General features: G+C 30.1%; 2 protein-coding genes across 2 annotated transcripts; one reads left to right on the forward strand and one right to left on the reverse strand.

The window, feature by feature from the left end:
• Positions 1 to 62: 62 nt before the first annotated feature.
• On the forward strand, positions 63 to 20754 carry LOC123271135. Its single transcript, XM_044737358.1, has 9 exons — positions 63 to 200; positions 1400 to 1602; positions 2867 to 3096; positions 3169 to 3647; positions 8065 to 8262; positions 8553 to 8692; positions 9990 to 10391; positions 10460 to 10919; positions 20559 to 20754. Exons 1-9 carry the CDS (start codon positions 167 to 169, stop codon positions 20693 to 20695), a joined length of 2283 nt encoding a protein of 760 aa, XP_044593293.1. The 5' UTR covers positions 63 to 166; the 3' UTR covers positions 20696 to 20754.
• On the reverse strand, positions 16045 to 17193 carry LOC123271145. Its single transcript, XM_044737374.1, has 2 exons — positions 16726 to 17193; positions 16045 to 16627 (listed from the first exon to the last, which is right to left on the reverse strand). Exons 1-2 carry the CDS (start codon positions 16831 to 16833, stop codon positions 16070 to 16072), a joined length of 666 nt encoding a protein of 221 aa, XP_044593309.1. The 5' UTR covers positions 16834 to 17193; the 3' UTR covers positions 16045 to 16069.
• Positions 20755 to 21061: the final 307 nt, after the last annotated feature.

The raw sequence follows: 21061 nt of genomic DNA on the forward strand, positions 1-21061 counted from the left end.
AAAATTTCAGATAGTATTTAAAACAATATTTGACTATCTTAATATCTAAAATACATAATGGATATTATAATGATAGTATAATCCAGATATCACTCAGTATAATCTGGATTATACTAGCTACTATCTGAAATTTTTTTACCGCAGATATCACCGAGTTTAATCTGGAATGATATCCAGTGTCATCTTGTTCTTTCCGTGTAGGTCTTAAACGAATTTTAAAATAATAAAAATTATTGATAGTTTTGCATTAGTTAATAAAAATGATTATTGTTAATATAAATTTAACTGTAATAAAAGACCTGTCAATAATAGGGTCAATAGTATGTCAATAATCGGCTCTTTGAATTTTTTGCGCTGTCAATAATACATACATTCGACCTGTTGGTTTTAAGTTGATATAATAATTATTAAATTTATTGCTATTAAAGTTAATTAATTAAATTATATAAGTAAAAACAATGATTAAGATGTCCTATAAAAAAAAAAAGTTGATGATATTGATTTGAAATACGATAAAAAATTCAAATATTCATGATCAGGCTTATAGTGTCAATAATGGGGGCTTTTACCTTATTTAAGTTTAAGATTTTGAGTTTATGTTTGACGAGGTGGTGTTACCAAGAAATTCGACCAAATTTCGACACAAATTTTATTTGCTATGACCATATTTAATAGTGCCATCATATAATCGATAATTACCAATGCTGTTAGTTAAAAATTTATTATTTTATTAAAATTATATTTGTTAAATGTGTAAATATCGTAATTTATATTTAACAAATTAAATGCCATAACTTTTTCATCTAGTTACTGATATACTTAACTTTTTATTCATTTGACGTCGATCTTATAGATCAGATTTATATATTATATATTTTGCCTGAAATTATATTTATATAATATAATAAATATATATATCATATAAATAAATTTTATATTATACAATTGCAATGTTGTTTTTTAGGTACTATAAAACTATTTTGTAATTAGACTATTAAGTGAAACCATGACGTCCACTATGGTAAATTTTTAATATTTAACTTCTTGCCTAGTTGTAGTAACTCATGTGCTCTAAATACTAATTAAAAATAATACCTAGGCTTTATTATATAAATAATTAGTTTTGTTTTACAAAATATTAACGTACCAAAGAGGTAAATCATTTTCTTTCGTTGATGGTAAATTAAAAACTAAATTTTTAATAGATTAAAAATTTTGATTAAATAAATTTTATAAACGTTTTGTATATAAAAATATCGAATAAATTTTTTATTGTCATTTTACTATTGATCTTCTTATTTTACACTTAAAATTAGAACCAATTAGACCTTAATACCTACTTATATCATACAGAGTAAATAGAAGTGTTTCTATGGCAACTGGAAATTTAGTCTAAAAGTAATAATTTTTATCTTACATATTATAATGGAAAGTAATTGTTATCGTGTCAATATAACAAAGTGGTTACCATTTCCTGATACAAAATTAGAATCATGGTTCAAAGACATTGTTCATTTCAATTATTCGACTAGAAAATTAGCTCGAGAAATGGGATTGATTATCGAACAGATACAACAGTGTACTATCGCTTGCGATCAAGAGGTATTAGTAATATTTATTAGAATATGATACTGAAATTGAGAGACATCTGATAATTTTTAGAATTTTTTTAATAAATAAATTATAGCAAGGAAAATTTATTTTTAAAAAAATTCCATTTTTAGAAATTTTAAAAAATTATAAATGAGATTTTTTAAAAATAATGTTCAGACCTTGCTTATTTAAAGAAAAAAAAAATTGAAAAATTCTCAAGTGTCTGCTCATTTATTTATAATACTAAAGTTAGTTGACATTTTTTTCTTTATTAAATTAAGACTAGCGGTGCGCGAATATCGTTCGAATCGAATCGAATCGAATATTAACATTCGATTCGAAATTCGAGTTAAATAATTCGAATTTTCGAATTATTTGAAGTTCGACGAATAATTCAAAAAAATCGAAAAATTCGCTAATAATTCAAACAATTCGCGAATTATCAAAATTTCACTAAATTTTCTATTGTTATTAATATAAATTCTATTACATTGTGTATCAAAATATTCTTAGGTAAAAGACCCAGTTATTGACACTGACCTAGTTGTTTGACACTTGCAATTTTATTCTAATTAAAAAAATTAAATGTTCTCAAAAAATCAATTTTCTTAAAAATTATATTTATTAATTTATTAGAGTTAATTTTTTTTTTTAATTAAAATAAAATTGCAAGTGTCAATAACTAGGCCAGTGTCAATAACTGAGTCTTTAACCGTACGAATAACATACTTTGTGATTAAAAATCAATTACCCGGAGAAAATAATTGCTCAATTTCAATCCATGTTTATCTCTGTCAGTAACATAAAAAATCTTGATACTAATATTGGCAAGAGATCTTTATAATTGATTTTGGTTTTTATAATTATTAATTTCCGTTGAAAAAAATCTATTTGTGTAATTATATTTCATAATAATATTTAAGTAGTTTCCAAGAATTCAACATCATAAATCATCGAGAGTATCTACCTCGTAAAATAGCAAGTTTTGGCTATTCTGGAAAATTTTCGAATTATTCGATTCAGGTTTCGAATCGAATATTAATATTCGATTCGGAACGATAAATTCGTAAATTCAAATTATTCGCACACCTCTAATTAAAACTAAAAAATTGTATAAATTTTTTACAAATAAAATTTTTTTTTTTTTTTTTTTAAATTTTCTATACTTAGTTTATTTTTCAAAAAATTATGAAGCATTCGCTAACTTTAGTATCATCCTAACAATATTTATCAATCAACATATGATCAACAGTTATTTGTATATTATTTTTAGACACTCAATGATTCAATGCTAGCTCAGTTGGAGGCAATAATAAAAACTTACAAAGAAATTTACTCGACAAAAAAAATTTTAACTACTAATTTAACAGTATATAATTATAAAATCGAACATTTATCTTCAATAATGAAGCGTTTACTAAACACAGTCGCTAAATTTATCCATTATTTTGTCAATCAAACATTAGACTTTGAAAGTGACGAGTTAGCTTTAAAATTTTTGAGGTAATTTAAAAAAAAATTTTTTGTCTTTTTTTCAATGCATAAAAGAAATAACAATAGTAAAAACTATTTCAGATTAATAAAAATTTACATCGACGCATTAAATCTCGATTACAAGATAACAGATTCATCAATAAATATTTTCTCAAATGACTGTCCGTCAATGTTAGAATCACTGAAGCCTTTATCAGTGTTGCGTGTCTTGCAAATTTTAGCTCGAAATAAAGCTGAAGAATACTGCTACGAACTGATAGATTATTTACTAGCAATCTATCAACCAAACAACCAAGAAAAGTGCAACTCTTCAGCATCTGGAGACATGGAAATGTCTGAGAACTCGAGCGTTGAAATTTATCGCGCTCTTACAAAGCACATAACTCCTCCAGGCTCAGCAATTAATTCTTCCGCTAGAAGAAAATACAGTAACGCTCATATAGAAAACTTTCAGATCTTAGTCGACAGTCAAAAAGTTCAAATTAAAAAAATTATACATACCGCTAAAGATATCGCTCCTTTACTCTTCCAGTCTGACAGCTTCAGATATGATAATCAGGGTAAATTATTCTTGTTTTCAATTTATAGAATTGTTATTGATGATACTGAAGTTAACTGACAGCTGTCAATTTTCGAAATTTTTATAACAATATGACCCAGATTTTACTTTTTGTATTTGAGTATTTTAGTTTATTTTTATTAATTACTTAAAAATTAATAGAAAAAATTATTGTTATTAGTGCGGCGATTATTATTTAATTATTGTATTTATTTAGTTAATAATATTATATTATTGTTACCAAAGGTATGATTAAATTAAAAAATTAAGCCAATTAATCGAGCAAAAGAAATTAATTGTAAAAGAAATTAAAAGACTGGGAAAATTATTCTAAGTTCCGAACAAGATTTAGTATGGGAAAGCGATGAATGGATATAAAATGAAAGAAATGACGATTATTATTTTGTTAGAAATAATTTAGGTAAGCGAAGATTTTATAAGTCCCGAGGACAATTTAGTATGGAAAATCAACGAATGGATATATAATGAAAGAAATTGCGATTGAAATAATAAAGAATTGTGAATTTTACGAAACGAATGGATAGAAAACGAAGGAAATTACGGTTAAAATAATAAATAATTGAGTTTCGAAAATAAAAACTTAGAATTTGGCGAGACGAATGGATAAAAAATGAAGGAAATTACGATTAAAATAATAAATAATTATTTTTCAATGCTAGTTCGAGGACACCGGACAGGTGTCTAAAACGACCCTTCCGGTTCGTTACAAGAGAGAGGGGAAAAATGATAAACGCCAAAATTTGGCTCGATAAGGGAAGCAATTCTTTCTCGGGAGAATTACTCGGACGAATACTCTTCACCAAGTAATTCCAGAGGATGATACTCTACCTGGAGTCTGACCAAGGCCCAGGTAAGTATCGTGAACCGACCGGATGAAAGTGCTACTCCCCGTGCCGAAGCCTTCAGCTGAGGTACGGTAGGTGATCATAAGTCGTGTAGGTGGGAGCGAGGAGGATACTCTCCACTTGCTCTCAGGGTAGAGTTTAGGACCCCACAGGGATGACGGCTAGTCGCCCTGAGGGGGGAGGGGGTATTACTGGGAAACTAGTTAGTATTTGTAGACCGCGTTTTTTTTTTTGAGTTTGAACCGTGAATACCGTCGTGTATGTTTGGATAGAAAGTTTCTATCGTATTAGTGTATATTGCTTATCCCGACTAGAATTTTAGTGAGGTATGCCGAAAAATGAGTTCGGGGCGAAGTTGGCTTTCCGAATTTAGGCTAGCCCAATTCGCCCGACTAGAATTTTAGTGAGGCATGCCGAAAAATCAGTTCGGGGCGAAGTTGGCTTTCCGAACTTAGGCTTGCCCAATTCGGATCTTATTTGTTTTAAATTAGGCAAGCCGAACATTGGTATGCCAAAAGAATTCCACATTCGGTGTAATCTCATAATAGTTTGGCACTGCCTAAGTTCGGCATATCATGGATTGCCTAATTGGTACGAAATAACGGTAACCAAAGGTTTACCGAAGTTTGGTTCACCAAGCTCAGGCTCACTTAGGCAAACCTGTGGCAATACCTAAGTTCGGCATGTCATGGATTGCCTAATTAATATGAAATAACGGTAACCAAAGGCTTACCGAAGTTTGGTTCACCAAACTCGGGCTCACTTCGAAAAATCTGTGGCAATGCCTAAGTTCGGCATTTCATGGGTTGCCAAACTGTTATGAAATAACGGTAACCAAAGGTTTACCGAAACTTGGCATACCACGATCGAGCTTCTTTAGGCAAAACTGTGGAAGTGCCTAAGTTCGGTATGTCATGGGTTGCCAAATTGTTATGAAATAACGGTAACCAAAGGTTTACCGAAACGCTACCCGACTAAATTTTAGTGAGGTATATGCCGAAAATCAGTTCGGGGCGAAGTTGGCTTTCCGAATTTAGGCTAGCCCAATTCGGATCTTATTTATTTTAAATTAGGCAAGCCGAACATTGGTATGCCAAAAGAATTCCACATTCGATGTAATCTAGTAATAGTCTGGCACTGCCTAAGTTCGGCATATAATGGATTGCCTAATTAGTACGAAATAGCGGTAACTAAAGGTTTACCGAAGTTTGGTTCACCAAGCTCGGGCTCATTTAGGCAAACCTGTGGCAATACCTAAGTTCGGGATATCATGGATTGCCTAATTAGTACGAAATAACGGTAACCAAAGGCTTACCGAAGTTTAGTTCACCAAGCTCGGGCTTACTTAGGCAAACCTGTGGAAATGCCTAAGTTCGGTATATCATGGATTGCCAAACTGTTATGAAATAACAGTAACCAAAGGCTTACCGAAGTTTGGTTCACCAAGTTCGGACTCACTTCGGAAAACCTATGGCAATGCCTAAGTTCGGCATTTCATGGGTTGCCAAACTGTTATGAAATAACGGTAACCAAAGGTTTACCGAAACTTGGCATACCACGATCGAGCTTCTTTAGGCAAAACAGTGGAAATGCCTAAGTTCGGTATGTCATGGATTGCCAAACTGTTATTAAATAACGGCAACCTGTATTCTGAAGCTTGGTCTATCAAAATGAAACTTGACTAGGTAAGTCTGTGGCAAGTCCTCACTTAGGTATAATATCGGAATTCCTAACTCGACCGTTGCAACGGTAACCGAATGTTTGCCGAAGTGTCGGGCTTATAAGTATCTTGAGGCAAGAGGTCGCTCATCATCGGCGTAGCGTCGCGATATGGTATAGGGCTCTCGTGCGTCGGGTACAGTGTTCGAGTCTCGCGTTCGACATGTAAAATTTTTAATAATTAATAATTATTAATTATAATTATTCTTAAGGTGAGTGTGAGGTAAATTTAAGTGTGGTGTGTGACTAATGTATCTAACTCCATCATTTCCTCCCCCCTTGACCCATAAAATCGACCAATCAAAAAAAACTTCTTCATAGTAAGAAAAACCCTAAAAAGCGAAAAAAATGACCGAAAATATACAAAAAATAATACTACATAACAAAAACAAAATTTTTTTTATTTACTTAATATTTAAAAAGGTCTGTACTAAAGTCGATATTTATATTTCAAATTTAAAAGTAAATTAAAAAAAATAAGCATTCATTATTATTAATTTTTGCTTTATAATAAAAATAGCTAAAAACAAAAAAAGGATTCAATTTGGATTCTTCCGTGCGAATTTAGTTTCTGAATTGCTGCCTAGTTAGGTAGCCAAATTCGGACCGAATGAGGCTTGGATAGTCACCAGCAAGTGTGGTTTCCAAACCACCGCCTAAGTCGGAAGCCAAGTTAGGCCCAAACTCGCGACTGCGTTACTTCCGGGACGTGGGCCAACTTTGGCTTCCTGGTTCGGCGCGAACTTGGAATTCGGCATGCCTAATTCGAAACGAACCACCGCCGAACTTAAATTTCTGGTCGGGATATTGTTTCTTGATTTTGAACCGCGTTAATGATTTTGAACCGCGAATATGTGTGAAAAGAGTGTTCTAATGTATTGTTTATATTGTTTAATTTGCTTATATTGTTTATATCGTTTATTAATATGATCAGGCCAATAAAGAGGTTTCCTTTTTTTTGATTTATTTAAAATGAAGTGTTTTGTTTATATTTTGTTATTGATAATGTGATCCCCGTTTATGACTCTGGACTCCGGCGAGCAAATTTCGAGCAGGGAACAAATTAGATATTTATATTTTGAAAACGTGGACGTTACAACAAATCAAATATAATAATAAAATTCTTTAAAAAATTTCCTCTGATTGATTTTTTGTAATTTTCACGTGGAATTTTTTTATTAAACTTTTTTATAATAGTTTAATTGCTTATAATAATTTATTTATTATTTAATTTCAATGCCGAGGCAGTATAGTCAAATGAAAAAACTATACAAAAAAAAAATTATAATAAAGTACACGTATGAATACTGAAGATATAAAATTTTAAAATTTTAGATATTAAGAAAAATCGGTTTTCTTAAAATTGGAATGTAGTTATGATAAATACAAGAAAGTATAAATTTGAATATAATAATTAAAAATTAAAAAGTTAAACTCAGTGGTGCAAAGTTCAAAAGATGATAATTTAAGATGATAAACTCGTGTAACAAAAATGTGTGAATGAATATCAAAAGTTTAAAAATTAAGATTCATTGTCTCGTTCACGCTTCATGAAGAATAATCAGGGTAAATTATTCTAAAATTTTCAATTTATAGAATTTTTATTGATGATACTGAAGTCAACTGACAGCTGTCAATTTTTGATATTTTTATAACAATTCAAATACAATAATAAAATTCTTTAAAAGATTTCCACTAATTTTTTTTTTTTTTTTTTGTAATTTTTACGTGGAATTTTTTTATCAAATTCTTTTATAATAATTTCATTTGCTATAAAATTATAATAAAATTCTAATGTCAATTAACTTCAATGTAATTTTTTATCGTTTTTAGGCGAAATAATAAAAGTAAGAAGCAGTATCCTCGCTAGACTTTCTGATTATTACTGTCAAGTATCTTGGGCAGCGATATCTGAAATTCTTGATCACGTTATTTTATGGTGGTCACCAGAAGGATTAGCTACTAGACATAATCATGGTGCTCATTATCTTAAAGATTGGTTACATTCATTTTTACTCACCCCTTCTAATGGTTTGTTACTATTTATGATACTGAAATTAAGACACATCTGATCATTTTTAGAATTTTTTTATCAAATAAATTATAGCAAGAAAAATTTACTTACAAAATTTCATATTTAGCTTTACAAATTTTACTTTCTAAAGAAAATTTTCTATACCTAATTCATTTTTCAAGAAAAATCGAAAAATTGTCACGTATCTGCTGATTTCAGTGTCATTATTACTATGGATAGTAAAATTAATTTAATAGTATTAAAAATCTAGTTAATAAATTTTAATAAGATGAATATCGTATGTTAGTTCCAATCAGTATCCGGCCAACACTGGATAACTTATGTGAAACTCTAGGATGTCACGTAACAGCAACTTGTTGGGATGAACTCTTCAGATTAGCTTACATCGCTTCTTTTGAATGTGCTTCAAGACCTTGTTCATCAGAGGTATGACTTAAAATTTAATGATGATGAAGTTAGCTGACAAATTTTAATTTTTAAAATTTATACAACAATTCAATTATAATAAAAAAAAAGTTCTTTAAAAATTGATACATCAGGATGAGCTTATATCTTAAAAAATGTCAATAATTAAGAAATTACGTTCTATTTTGTCGACTGATGATATTTTTAAAGATATAAACTCATTCTGGAGTTACACTCATCGAGACCTTTCATTTGAATACCCACACGAATTTTTTATATATTTCACAAATATGAGAAATATAATATATATAAAATATATGAAAAAAATCGAGTGCGTACTTAAATGAAAGCTCTTGACGAGCCTAACATCAGGATGAGCTTATATCTTGAAAAATGTCATTTATAAAAAAATGACATATTTTGTTTACCGATGATATTTTATAAGATATAAACTCATCCTGGAGTTACACTCATCGAGACCTTTCATTTGAATACCTACACGAATTTTTCTATATATTTTATATATATATATATATATATATATATATATATATATATATATATATATATATATATATATATATATATATATATATATGAAAAATCTAAGAAATATCATATATATAAAATATATGAAAAAAATCGTGTGAGTACTCAAATGAAAGGTCTCGATCAGCTTAACATCAGGATGAGCTTATATTTTAAAAAATGTCAATAATTAAGAAATGACATTGTATTTTGTTTATCATTGATATTTTCAACGATATAAGCTCATCCTGATGTTACGCTCATTGAAACCTTTCATTTAAGTACCCACACGATTTTTTTTATATATTTTATACATATGATATTTCTCATATTTATGAAATATATAAAATATATAAAAAATTCGTGTGGGTATTCAAATGAAAGGTCTCGATAAGAGTAACTCCAAGATGAGCTTATATCGTTAAAATTAAATTGTCGATATTAAACATGTTGGCAAAAGCGCGCTCGATTTTCTAGTCATTCTAAATTTCTTAATCATGAAGTAAAATAAAATGATTTATTCTCATTCTAGAAAAAAAAAAAAAATTAATTTTTTCCTGTTTGAGCAAGATTCGAAAACTTCTAAAATTAAAAATTTTTTTTCCGTAATTACTAAAAATTTGAACTATAATTATTGTTTTAACGAATAATTATTATTTACAAATTTTACCTTTAGATCAATTATTTTTTTCCTAATACTTAATGTGTACTTCGTGGACATATATAATGTTTGACATTAAACTAATTGTTGTGAAGAAATAAAATAATTTATCTAATTCCCCAATTTTAGGGAACAGATACTGGCCAAATGTTTGCCCAAGTATTCCAATTGCTGGTCAACTTAAGCAATGAATGTGAAGTCAGCGGAGAGTGGGCGATCGGAGCTCCTCTGATGGAATTGCCACTTTCCGAACAAATAATCATCTTGCACAGACTAGATCACTCTATCCACACAATGAGACTTTGGGCTAGCCACGAATCTAAATTAATAGCCCACACCTGGGACCTGGAGAGTTTTTTCCTTCTGGTGAAAGGGGATCTCAACCACTGCATTGATCAACTCTCGTACCTGAAACTCGCTGATCATACTGCGGCCTTGGCTACTGACGACGTTAGCGTTCAAGTTTACGTGTGTACTCGCATGAGAGCCAAAATAGTCTCCGAAGTCAACGCTAATTATTTGTTACTCAAAGTAAGTTAAATTAAACCAAGCACTCGAGTAATAATGAATGATTGACCAAAAAAATGGAATAATTTTAGGAATCATCATCAAAATGCATCAGCACTCTGGCGAAAATTTGCAGAGTGATAAGTCTCGCAAACTTGCACATGTGTTTCCCGATATCCAATATCTGGAGAAGAACCAGCATTGTCTCAAACATAAATCCCAGTCCTTATGTCCAGGTCTATCTGGAGCGAGTGCTTTTGCCAGTTTTAGAGGTAGTAGAGGACGAAGATATATCGAACATGGTACTGAAAATAATGTGCGAAGCCTGGCTTGATTACATATATCTTCACCGTGTGAAATTCAGCGAGATCGGTGCTTATCAATTGCTGTCAGACTTTGCTTATGTCACGCAGTGGGTATCGAACTGCTCGATAATCAGCCAGAATGTCAAAGATCAGTTGCTAAAGAATGAAGTTCTTAGGCGTTGCGAAGGTGTTGGGCGACTTCTTCTTCGCCATCCCGGTGAAGCTATCGCTATGCATAAGAAAATTCGTGAGTTATTTTAAAAAAATGAATAAAAATAAAATTAAGATAAAAGCCCCCATTATTCACACTATGAGAATGATCATGAATATTTGAATTTTTTATCGTGTTTAAAATCAATATTATCAACTTTTTTTTTATAGGACATCTTAATCATTGTTTTTACTTATATAATTTAATTAATTAACTTTAATAGCAATAATTTTAATTAGTTATTTATGTACCTTGGGCGAGCCACGCACAAATACAGTCGAATGTGATAAATATTTTCAGGGATAGTGTAAGGCTGAGGCCCGATAGGGCCGAGGCTTTATATCCCTGCTGCAAATAATTGTCATCTCGACCGTATTTGCGCGTGGCTTGTCCATGGTGCTGTATAGTTATTTTATCTTTGAAAGACATTTTTGAGAATTTTTTCATCCAACCCAAATAAAGTTATGAATTTCCCAAAAAAGTGGCTTTTTGGGTACCTTTTTTTTAAAAAAATTGTTGTTTTGAATGAACTTTTCGAAAAAATACACAAAAAAAATTAAATATGATCAATTCTATAAAATAATCGGTTTTTTTGAGCAAAATCGTTATTTTTCCAAAGTTGGTCACTTTTTTTTTTTTATTTTTTTTTCTCAAAAATAACTTCAATCAATTTGACAACTAATTCCAGCTCATCCCGGGCAGGGCAAATTTTTTTTATTTAATTGGAAAAAAAAAATTGTCAAATTTTCTAAAATAAAAAAATTTTTTTTTTTTTTCAATTAAATATTATATAATATAAAAATTTAATATAAATAAATATAATTTATTTGATGCCGTAAGATGGACGGCGGAGTTCCTAAGGTCCACCTTTTTGGCATGAATTTTTTTTATAGATTTGGAACCGATTTAGAACTATCGTGAAAAAAAATTCGAACATAACTTAAATAAGAACCACCCTAATATTTATATATATATAAGATTCCAAATGACATATGTGATATTAGGTATTAGGTTTCTTACACTTTCTTTTACTAAATCTAATATAAAATAAAAATTAAAAGTATCAACTTTATTTGAAAATTGAAATAATAACTATTTTTAGATCAAAGCATTTGAAAAATGAATATTATTAAAATTACTATCACTTATTAAATATATTCCAAGAACCTGAAAAAAAATATTTATTTTTTCATCCTTAATAAATATTAAAACTAACATATAAGCATTAGAAGTACAACATATTTATTATTATTATTGTTTATTAATTGCTTTTTGTACATTTACATTTGCAATAGAAGTTACAACCTTTTGTTTACTAAAGTGAAAAGTTTTAATTTAAATTAGTTTTAGCTGACAATGTTACACAGTTTCCATCATTTTGAGTTGAAGAAGTATACAATGTTATATTAGAGTGCTTTTAGTTTATTTCGCTTGTGTCAATTTAATAATTTATTTAAGGTATCGTCTAATTTATCAGGTTCAATACTATTAAAAAGTTTTGGTCTAATTTTCTAAGAAGTAGGAAACCTAAATATGAAATGATTTAAAAAATCATTTTTAAATCATACACGTTTGAATAGTTTGAATACGTTATGAGTAAGAACTCATAATTTTGATGCTTGGCAACACTGCAAAATAAAATACATAGGGTAAGTGTGGGTATTACTGCAGTTTTTTTCGTAAGTCTCACTTCGAAAGCATTTTTATAAAATTTTCTCAAGATAATAGTAACTTTTTTTTTTAAACAAAAGTTTGACTCATTATTAACCCAAAATAAAATCAACAATGAGAGAAACAAATATTTTCGTTAAATAATAAGCATTTAACTGATCCAGTTACTGCGTACCTATTACTGCAGAACGGCTATATTTTAGGATTTACTTAAAAATGAACAAAAACTTATCAAAAATAAAATTTATTAGTTTAATGTAATAACAAGAATTCTTCATAATCTAAATAATAAGTAACACAGCCTTAACGTATTATTAATTGACTAGAATTCGTAAATTTTAATTGATGTAATCTTACAATCTACTGATTATTGCTTTCCTGGACTTGCCTCGACTTCTTATTTTTTTGTTTATTAACTTTTGATTTTTTATTACCCAGCAAAATGACGTATTAAGTTATTCCGAATGAGCTCAGATTTCTGATTTGGACGTCAGAGTCTACATCTAAAAGACGTCTTTAAGACCTTCTGAAGAGGTCGAATGCGCCGCTTATTGTAGACTTTAAGAACTCATCAAAACGAGCTCTTAAAGAGCTCTTTTTTCTGAACTCGCACAAATGAATGATTTTTTATCTCTATACGCTATTATAATGATAACAATAATAAGAACACAACAAAAATAATATTAATAATAATAATAATAAAAGTAAATTATGAAAAATAATTCAGAGTTTCATGAAGCACCGATGCTGATTTCGAATGTTTATTATTTTAATTAGACCTGATATTGTCGGTTTAAAGAGAGAAAGTGAAAATCGCAGTTGCCGTAACTAAGATTCGAACCCGAGTCGCGCGCGTGCTAGATCGATGCCTAACCCCCTACGCTGTTCAAACGATATGTCGTTACACATCTCATTATTCTTATAAGCTAAGTTTATATAGTGATGAAATGTTGCGATCATTTTCTATATTATTTATTCTATTTGATACTGTGTATCGATAGAGAAAAAGTAACTTTCACGAATATTTATATACTAAAAACTATTCAAAAGTCTACCTGTAATATTTTTTTAAATAGTCTATATAAATTTTGTTTACTTTTTACAATATAAAATCTAATAGATAAATTAATGAATATTAAAAATTCAACAATAATTAATAAGTATATAGTTATAAGATATCGTTAAATTCGAATAAAATGTTTAAAATTGATACATGCAAAGTACTCCTTAAATGTAGAAAGTTCACATAATTTTTTCAGATTAGAATCCAATTTTATTATTTTATCTAAATTAGTTTGATTACGAACCAGATTTTAACATTATTGCCTATTACTTCATAATATAATTTAAAATTTTTGAAAAATTTAATTAACCTGGATTAAGAGAAATGAGTTAAGCTATGCCAAGTGTATATCTATATATTAATCTATTCAAATTGTTTTAAATTATTTAATTCGAATTATTTTTAATCATTTTCAATTTAATTTCTCAATCAGGAAAGTAATAAATGAAAAATGAATAAGATTTTGACAGCTTTATATTAAAAAGAAATTTGTGTTATTGTTTATAATGTCTATAAGCTCATTATACGCAACTCAAAAAGAAGTCCAAAAAAGGGACTCAGTTAGATGTCAGAAAATTGACTCCAAACTTATGAGTTCATTAAGAGCTCTTAGTTCTGACCTCGTAAAAAAGAGCTCCTTAAGACGTCACATTAGGACTTCTATAAGAAGTTTTTTAAAAGACTTCATACTGAAATCTCTCTGATTTGGATGCTGACTGGGTTTACACTGAAACTCTTAAAAAAGATAAAATTATTCACTTCTGTAACTACTTAATTTTTATTAATTAATAACAAATTGAATAATTGTCATACATATAAAACCACTATGCAGTTATTTTCCGAACGGTTTAAATTAACAGAAATAATTTTTTTTTAATCAAAAAAGTCATAACCCATTTATTGATAATTAAAACAAGAAAATCTGCAGTAATACCTACACCTGTAGTAACACCCACACTTACCCTAGTGACACCGCGGCACGAATAACGACGGATGGCGAAACCGTGCAACGTACGGAGGGTTTAGTTAGCAACACATTTTTTCGTTAACTGTTAACAAATTAATCGATTAAATTGAAGAATTATTATATGAAATTATTTCCAAATCAACATGCACACGACAAACAAGAATTCAACTCGATAATTGTGATTTATATTTCTTCTACAAATTCTAAACATATAATGGTGTTCTCATAATTCATTAGTGTTGATTATATTTATTTCATACATAAGTGTAATCGTGGAATCGAAACTTCACCAATAAAAGCGAAAATTGATATCGATAGAGAAATGACCAAAAATAAGAAAACGGAATATAAATCCGACATAACAATTGGTCGATATGGATCGGATACTTCACTTTCTTTAACTTTTAGGTCTCTCAGAAGTTTATTGCGTCTACGATTGTTCCACAAACGGATAAAACCCCCTGCAGACAATTGTGACATGACATGATCAACTCTGGGTTTAAGAGGCCAATCATTGCAAATTCCTGGACTATAAAATAGTTGACTACTGAACAAAAGTATATGCATATTATGATCTAAACCCCACTGAAAATCGCGCATACTTGTAAAACATGCTGAGCGAGAGTCATTACCGTTAATAAGGTTATCACAAGGATCATTAACGTGAAACTGGACATATTTTTTCTGAGTATCTGTCCATAAATCAAATCCAAAAACTTTTACAAGATATGGCTCCGAATAAATTGAATATTTTAAATTTTGTAAATCGGTGACACTATTTATCTCTTCCCGGTATAATTTTGTTGAATATGCTGACATGAAGCCTTGATAAATATTATTCATAAACATAACAAAAATTAGGATGGAAACTAAGAAAATTTTTAGCGAACTTCTATAGAACTTTAAAAGAATACTTGTACTTAATACCAATCGCAAAATTTCGAGTAACCCTGATCCAATTGATGGCTTTTTGCAGAGTTTAAATACAATCCACATTATTACGAAAACTATAACAGTTAAAATAATTACTTCAATACTGAAAACAGATTCCATACTATCTACAAACAAGGGAATTTTGTTGTGGTGGGTGATTATTAAAAAAGTTTCGGGAAATCTTGGATACAAAAAGTCAAAATTATCATCTGTAACAGTTAAGTACATTAAGACAATCTCATATTTACCATTGATCACATCATTAAGAAATTGTTTACGAGTTTGAATTGTAGGGTCTTTCCCTCTTTTGAAATCAGAGTAATAAATTATAGGTCTTACATTTAAAGCAGAAAAAATTTCCTTGAACGTTTTTAGCGTTAGGTATGGCAGTATATTTCTTATTGAGTCGATATCATAAGCCACTTTTATTGTACGATGTAAATACGGTTTTATAACGATGACTTTAGATCCATTTAGGAGTTTCGTTTTATCAAAAAACAACTCGTTGCAATCATGCTGACCTAATTGAAGAATCAAAAATTTAATTAACTCTCAAGTTGATTTTTGAGATTTTATCAATTTTTCTATGAAACAAATTTTGACTGATATACCTGATGAATCCGACTTCTTAAATAGTGTCCATTGCTGACCTTGCTGGTTGAATGTAGTGTTCACATGTTGCCATGGGTGTGGTGCATAATTAGCATAAGGATTGTACGTATACAATGTAATTGTGTTATCAATGTCACGACAAATAAATAGGGATGACAGAAAATTCATCTTCCACATTATTTGAAGTATATTCCAAGAATTATTATCATTACAGATTTGAGAAACTTCTACGATGAAAAAATAAGATTTTATATTCCACCACGGCAAAGATTTTATTTTTTGAAGGACTGTTTGAAGTTCGTTTGTAGACAGAATGTATGTTAGTAATTTTGGTGAAAAAGTGACACTATCATTATTGATTCCAAAGTTCTCGGCGACGGAAATTGTAGGTATGATTTTTTTGGTCCATAATGATTCACCAATAACATTTCTGATGTCATTTGATACGACAACTGGATTCAATTTTCCAGAAATGCACAATTCCATTGATATTGATTCCTATATACATCCAAATTATTAACGGGAAGTTTAATTATGATTAACAGCAATAACTTTAACATTCAAATTAAATAATTTCTTCTTTTCATTTCACTTACCATTTTTCGATGAATTAGTGAAAAGTTTCTGAATTTAAATAATTCACTGTGCGTCCAAGGTATTATAAATAAAAGGCAAAGTATAAGGAAGTGTCTAAAAAACTTCATCTTGATGCTTAAAGATTTTTTATCACCACAAAATATCCGCAAAAAAATTACCACGTTAATGTAAAGGAGAGAAAAAAAATAAATATCGCCCGTCCTTGTAGATTTTTGTTGTAGCTTTTGAAAAACTATGCTTAAATCTTTTATGCGACAATTAGTTGCTGAGATATCAATGTTCGAATATATTGTTACGCTGCCAAAGAATTAATGTTTCAACGTTTTGATTGGAGTTTTTAAGCCCAAGTACGATCGACAACTGATTTCTCTTGATAATCATACTTTATCGCCATGTAGAATTCACATGAATTTTTTATAAATTTCCAAGTACTGGCGTACTTGAAAATTTTCTGACCGAGAGCAATATCATAACAATTATAAAAAAGTCTGCAGCATTATGTTTATCAATGTACATTTGCATAATTTATTTTTTTCTCAATTAGTACTCTATCGTGTCACACGCTGCCAATTACCACATCCTTATCATCTATAATAACTATGAGCTTGAATACGAGATAAAGTTGAGACTGGTTTATTCTAAACAAATTAAATCAGATCGATACACATTCACCAAATACCAATTTTTAACTTCCCGCTAAGAAAATCGAAGATTTTCAAAAATCGGGAAGTTATTGTTTTCACCCCGTTTTGCAAAAATCGAGTTTTCATCAGATCTCGACGTTTGAAGGTCACAGGAAGCTTCCCTGACTATCCCCGCGAGGTTGTCACGGTGTCTGTATGTATGTATGTATGTATGTATGTGTGTGTGTGTGTGTGTGTGTGTGTGTGTGTGTGTGTGTGTGTGTGTGTGTGTGTGTGTGTGTGTGTGTGTGTGTGTGTGTGTGTGTGTGTGTGTGTGTGTGTGTGTGTGTGTGTGTGTGAAAGTATGTGAACCGCTTATAACTTTTGAACGGCTTGACCGATTTCATCGCGGTTGGTGCCATTCGAAAGGGCTTGACCAAACTTAGATTTTGAAAACTATTTGGACCGATTCAGATCAATAGATTTTGAGAAATCTTAAAAAAACTGAAAAAAAAAATTTTTTCAAATGTGGTTTTTTTGGAATAACTTTTAAACGGCTTAAAGGTTCAATTCCAAAAACTAATCAGCTCTTAATCTCAAAAAACCACGTCGATCGCCACCAGTCCGGTCAAAATAAGTTGATTCGTTCGAGAGATATCGTGAACGAAAGAAAACCGAAAAAAGTGTTTTTTCGGAATAACTTCAAAATTTCTAGCGCGATCAATTCAAAATTTGAAATTCTTTGTGAGGCTTGAAAAACTGCGTCGAATGCTTCTAACCGCGTAAAAATCGGTTGATTCATTCAAAAGTTATTGCGGTTTAAAAATTCAAAAAATAGTGTCTTATCAAATCTCTATCAGACTTTTGAGCTCGAAGAGCTCAAAAGCATAGGAAAGCAATCTCTTTGAGCTCGGAGAGCTCAAAATAACCCATAAATTGTATTTTTGAGCTCGAAGAGCTCAAAAACGTCATTGGTGCAATTTTAAGCGCCTAAGTATGGAATTAGCGGGAAGTTACAGGGATGGCCTTCAGGGTCAACCGTTTTCCTAATTTTTTTTTTTAATTTTATCTCATTTCATTAGAGAAAATTTTTTGACATCTTTCCAATCTTCTGTCCTATTCTAGAAGTTTGTTGTCTCTGAGGACTGAGTTACATTTTTATTAAAAATTGTTAAGATTCTTAGATGGAGCTGGATCATAGTAATAATTAACGGATGTAATTATTGTAAGAATTTTTACTACCACGCAATAAATCCACTCATGAGTCTAGAAATAGCGACCATTTGAAATTTTCAAACCAGCAAAAATCGTGATTTCCATAACTTTTTGTAAACAACTTTTGACTGAGAAGAAATACTTCATTTATGAAAATCCCATATTAAAATAGAGATGAAATGTATGTGAAACCAATTTATTCGTGATGTGATTGGTCGAATATATCGTAAGCATGAAAATATATGCAAACTTTATGTTCAGGCTCGCGCAAATTAAATTCTAATATCACGTTAAAGCTAATGATATGCTGTTTAATTTGACCAGCTTAACTCACACTTTATGGATATTTCCACAGATTTCAATGGAGAAAGGAATCTAATTGTGTTAAAAAAGTTGGCATTGAATACCAGAAATCACATCAAAATCATTGGATTCATTGAAGAGATATCGCAATTCAAACTATTTAAAAAAGTGCTTGACCCTCACTATAAATAGATTTCCAGACTCAGAAAGCTCAAAATGTAAAATAGTTCAATTTTTTAGCTCAACGAGCTCAAAGCCTTGAAAGTCAAAATTTTATAAGTCACGGTGACAGAGCTTTTATAGTGAAAAATTTTACAGTGAAAAAAAATTAGAAAAACGGTTGAACCTAAAGGTCATCCCTGCATCTTCCCGCTAATTCCATACTTAAGCGCTCGAAATTGCACTTATTGCGTTTTTCAGCTCTTCGAGCTCAAAAATATAATTTTTTTGCCCTCGGGGCGAAAAGTGGCAACTTTGGTCTCACTGCCATAAACAAAGTTGCCGCTTTCCTCCTTCCTCGGACAAAAAAATATTATACAGCCCTTGGGAAGTAAAAAAGAAAACCTCAGATCACATGTTTGTTGACCTCGGCTTCGCCTCGGCCAACAATTACATGTGATCTGAGGGTTTTCTTATTTTCCTTCCCAAGGGGTGTAATATACTATTTCATGTCATTTTAAGTCTCCGAGCTCAAAAATCTGATAGAAGTTTTATAAAACACTATTTTTTAATTTTTCAAACCGCAATAACTTTTGAATGAATGAACCAATTTTTACGCAGTTGGCAACATTCGACGCAGTTTTTTAAGCCTCATAAAGAATCTTTAAGTTTCAATTGATCGAATCAGAAATTTCGAAGTAATTCCTAAAAAACACTTTTTTCGGTTTTCTTTCGGCAACGATAACTCACGAACGAATTAACCGATTTCGACCGGGCTGGCGGCGATCAACGTGGTTTTTTTATGTTAAGAGTTAATAAGTTTTTGGAATTTATTAGTAGAACCGTTTAAAAGTTATTCCAAAAAAACCACATTAAAAAAAAAATTTTTTTTGCAGTTTTTTTTTAGATTTCTCACAATCTACCGGTTCAAATCGGTCCGAATTGTATTAAAAATCTAAGTTTGGTCAAGTCCTTTCGTATGGCGCGAACCGCGATGAAATCGGTCAAGCCGTTCAAAAGTTATGAGAGGTTTACACACACACACACACACACACGGACATCATCACGGAAACATTCGGGGAAGCTTCCTAGAACGTCAAAACGCCAACATCCGTTGAAAACTCGATTTTAGAAGAACGGGGTAAAACCAATAACTTCCCAGATTGAAAAAATTTTTAATTTTCTTAGCGGGAAGTTAAAACATTGAGAAATCTGGATTTGAAAATAAGGTCTTTCTTATTGATATTGTTTAGAAATTACACACGTATAAGCAATTTTGTCCTACTAGAAAAAATGAAATTTTTTCGCGGTAAATAAATTATACCTTGAAATTAAATTTTACTATTTTTTAATTTTAAAAATATGTAAAATTATCATGAAATATCAACAGTTGTGATTATTAACAGATTTTAATAATGAAATAATAAAATCAAATAGGGTGTAAATAGTGGGTGCCCTGTCAATAATAGATGCTTTTACCTTAACAATAAATTCTTAATTTATTTATTTATTTATTTAATATTTATATTCAGCTACAAGATCATCAGATGGATCTCCAGAGTCATTGGGCCTAGAAAGAATGCCTGCTGAAATGTATGTTCCCAACCAGGAACAATGGCTGGAACTTCGCGCTGAAAAAAATTACAAATTATATTGTTGTACTGAGTAATCACTTCCAAACTATGCTAAATAATTATATTGATTTTATTTTTGTAATTTACATTTGTTGAATATTAGACAGGTAAGTTGACGGTGTGAAACCTTAGTGGGAAGCCCCTCAGCTCAAGTTACTCGACTTTTTTTGTCCTGGCACTTACGCACCTCGTACTCACACATATTTAATTCTATATATATATATCAATAAATCAAGTTTAGATTTTTATAATGTAACAAAAAAATCGGATATATACTTGTAATAAGATCAGATCTTATTTCTTAATGCTTGTTCTCGCGTGAAACCGCAATGTTTCACAATTCTCATGTTAAACATTTATTTATTGTTAATAAATATTTAAAATATATATTAATTAATATT

Source organism: Cotesia glomerata, linkage group LG9 (genome assembly GCF_020080835.1).
Source record: "Cotesia glomerata isolate CgM1 linkage group LG9, MPM_Cglom_v2.3, whole genome shotgun sequence".
NCBI lineage: Eukaryota > Metazoa > Arthropoda > Insecta > Hymenoptera > Braconidae > Cotesia > Cotesia glomerata.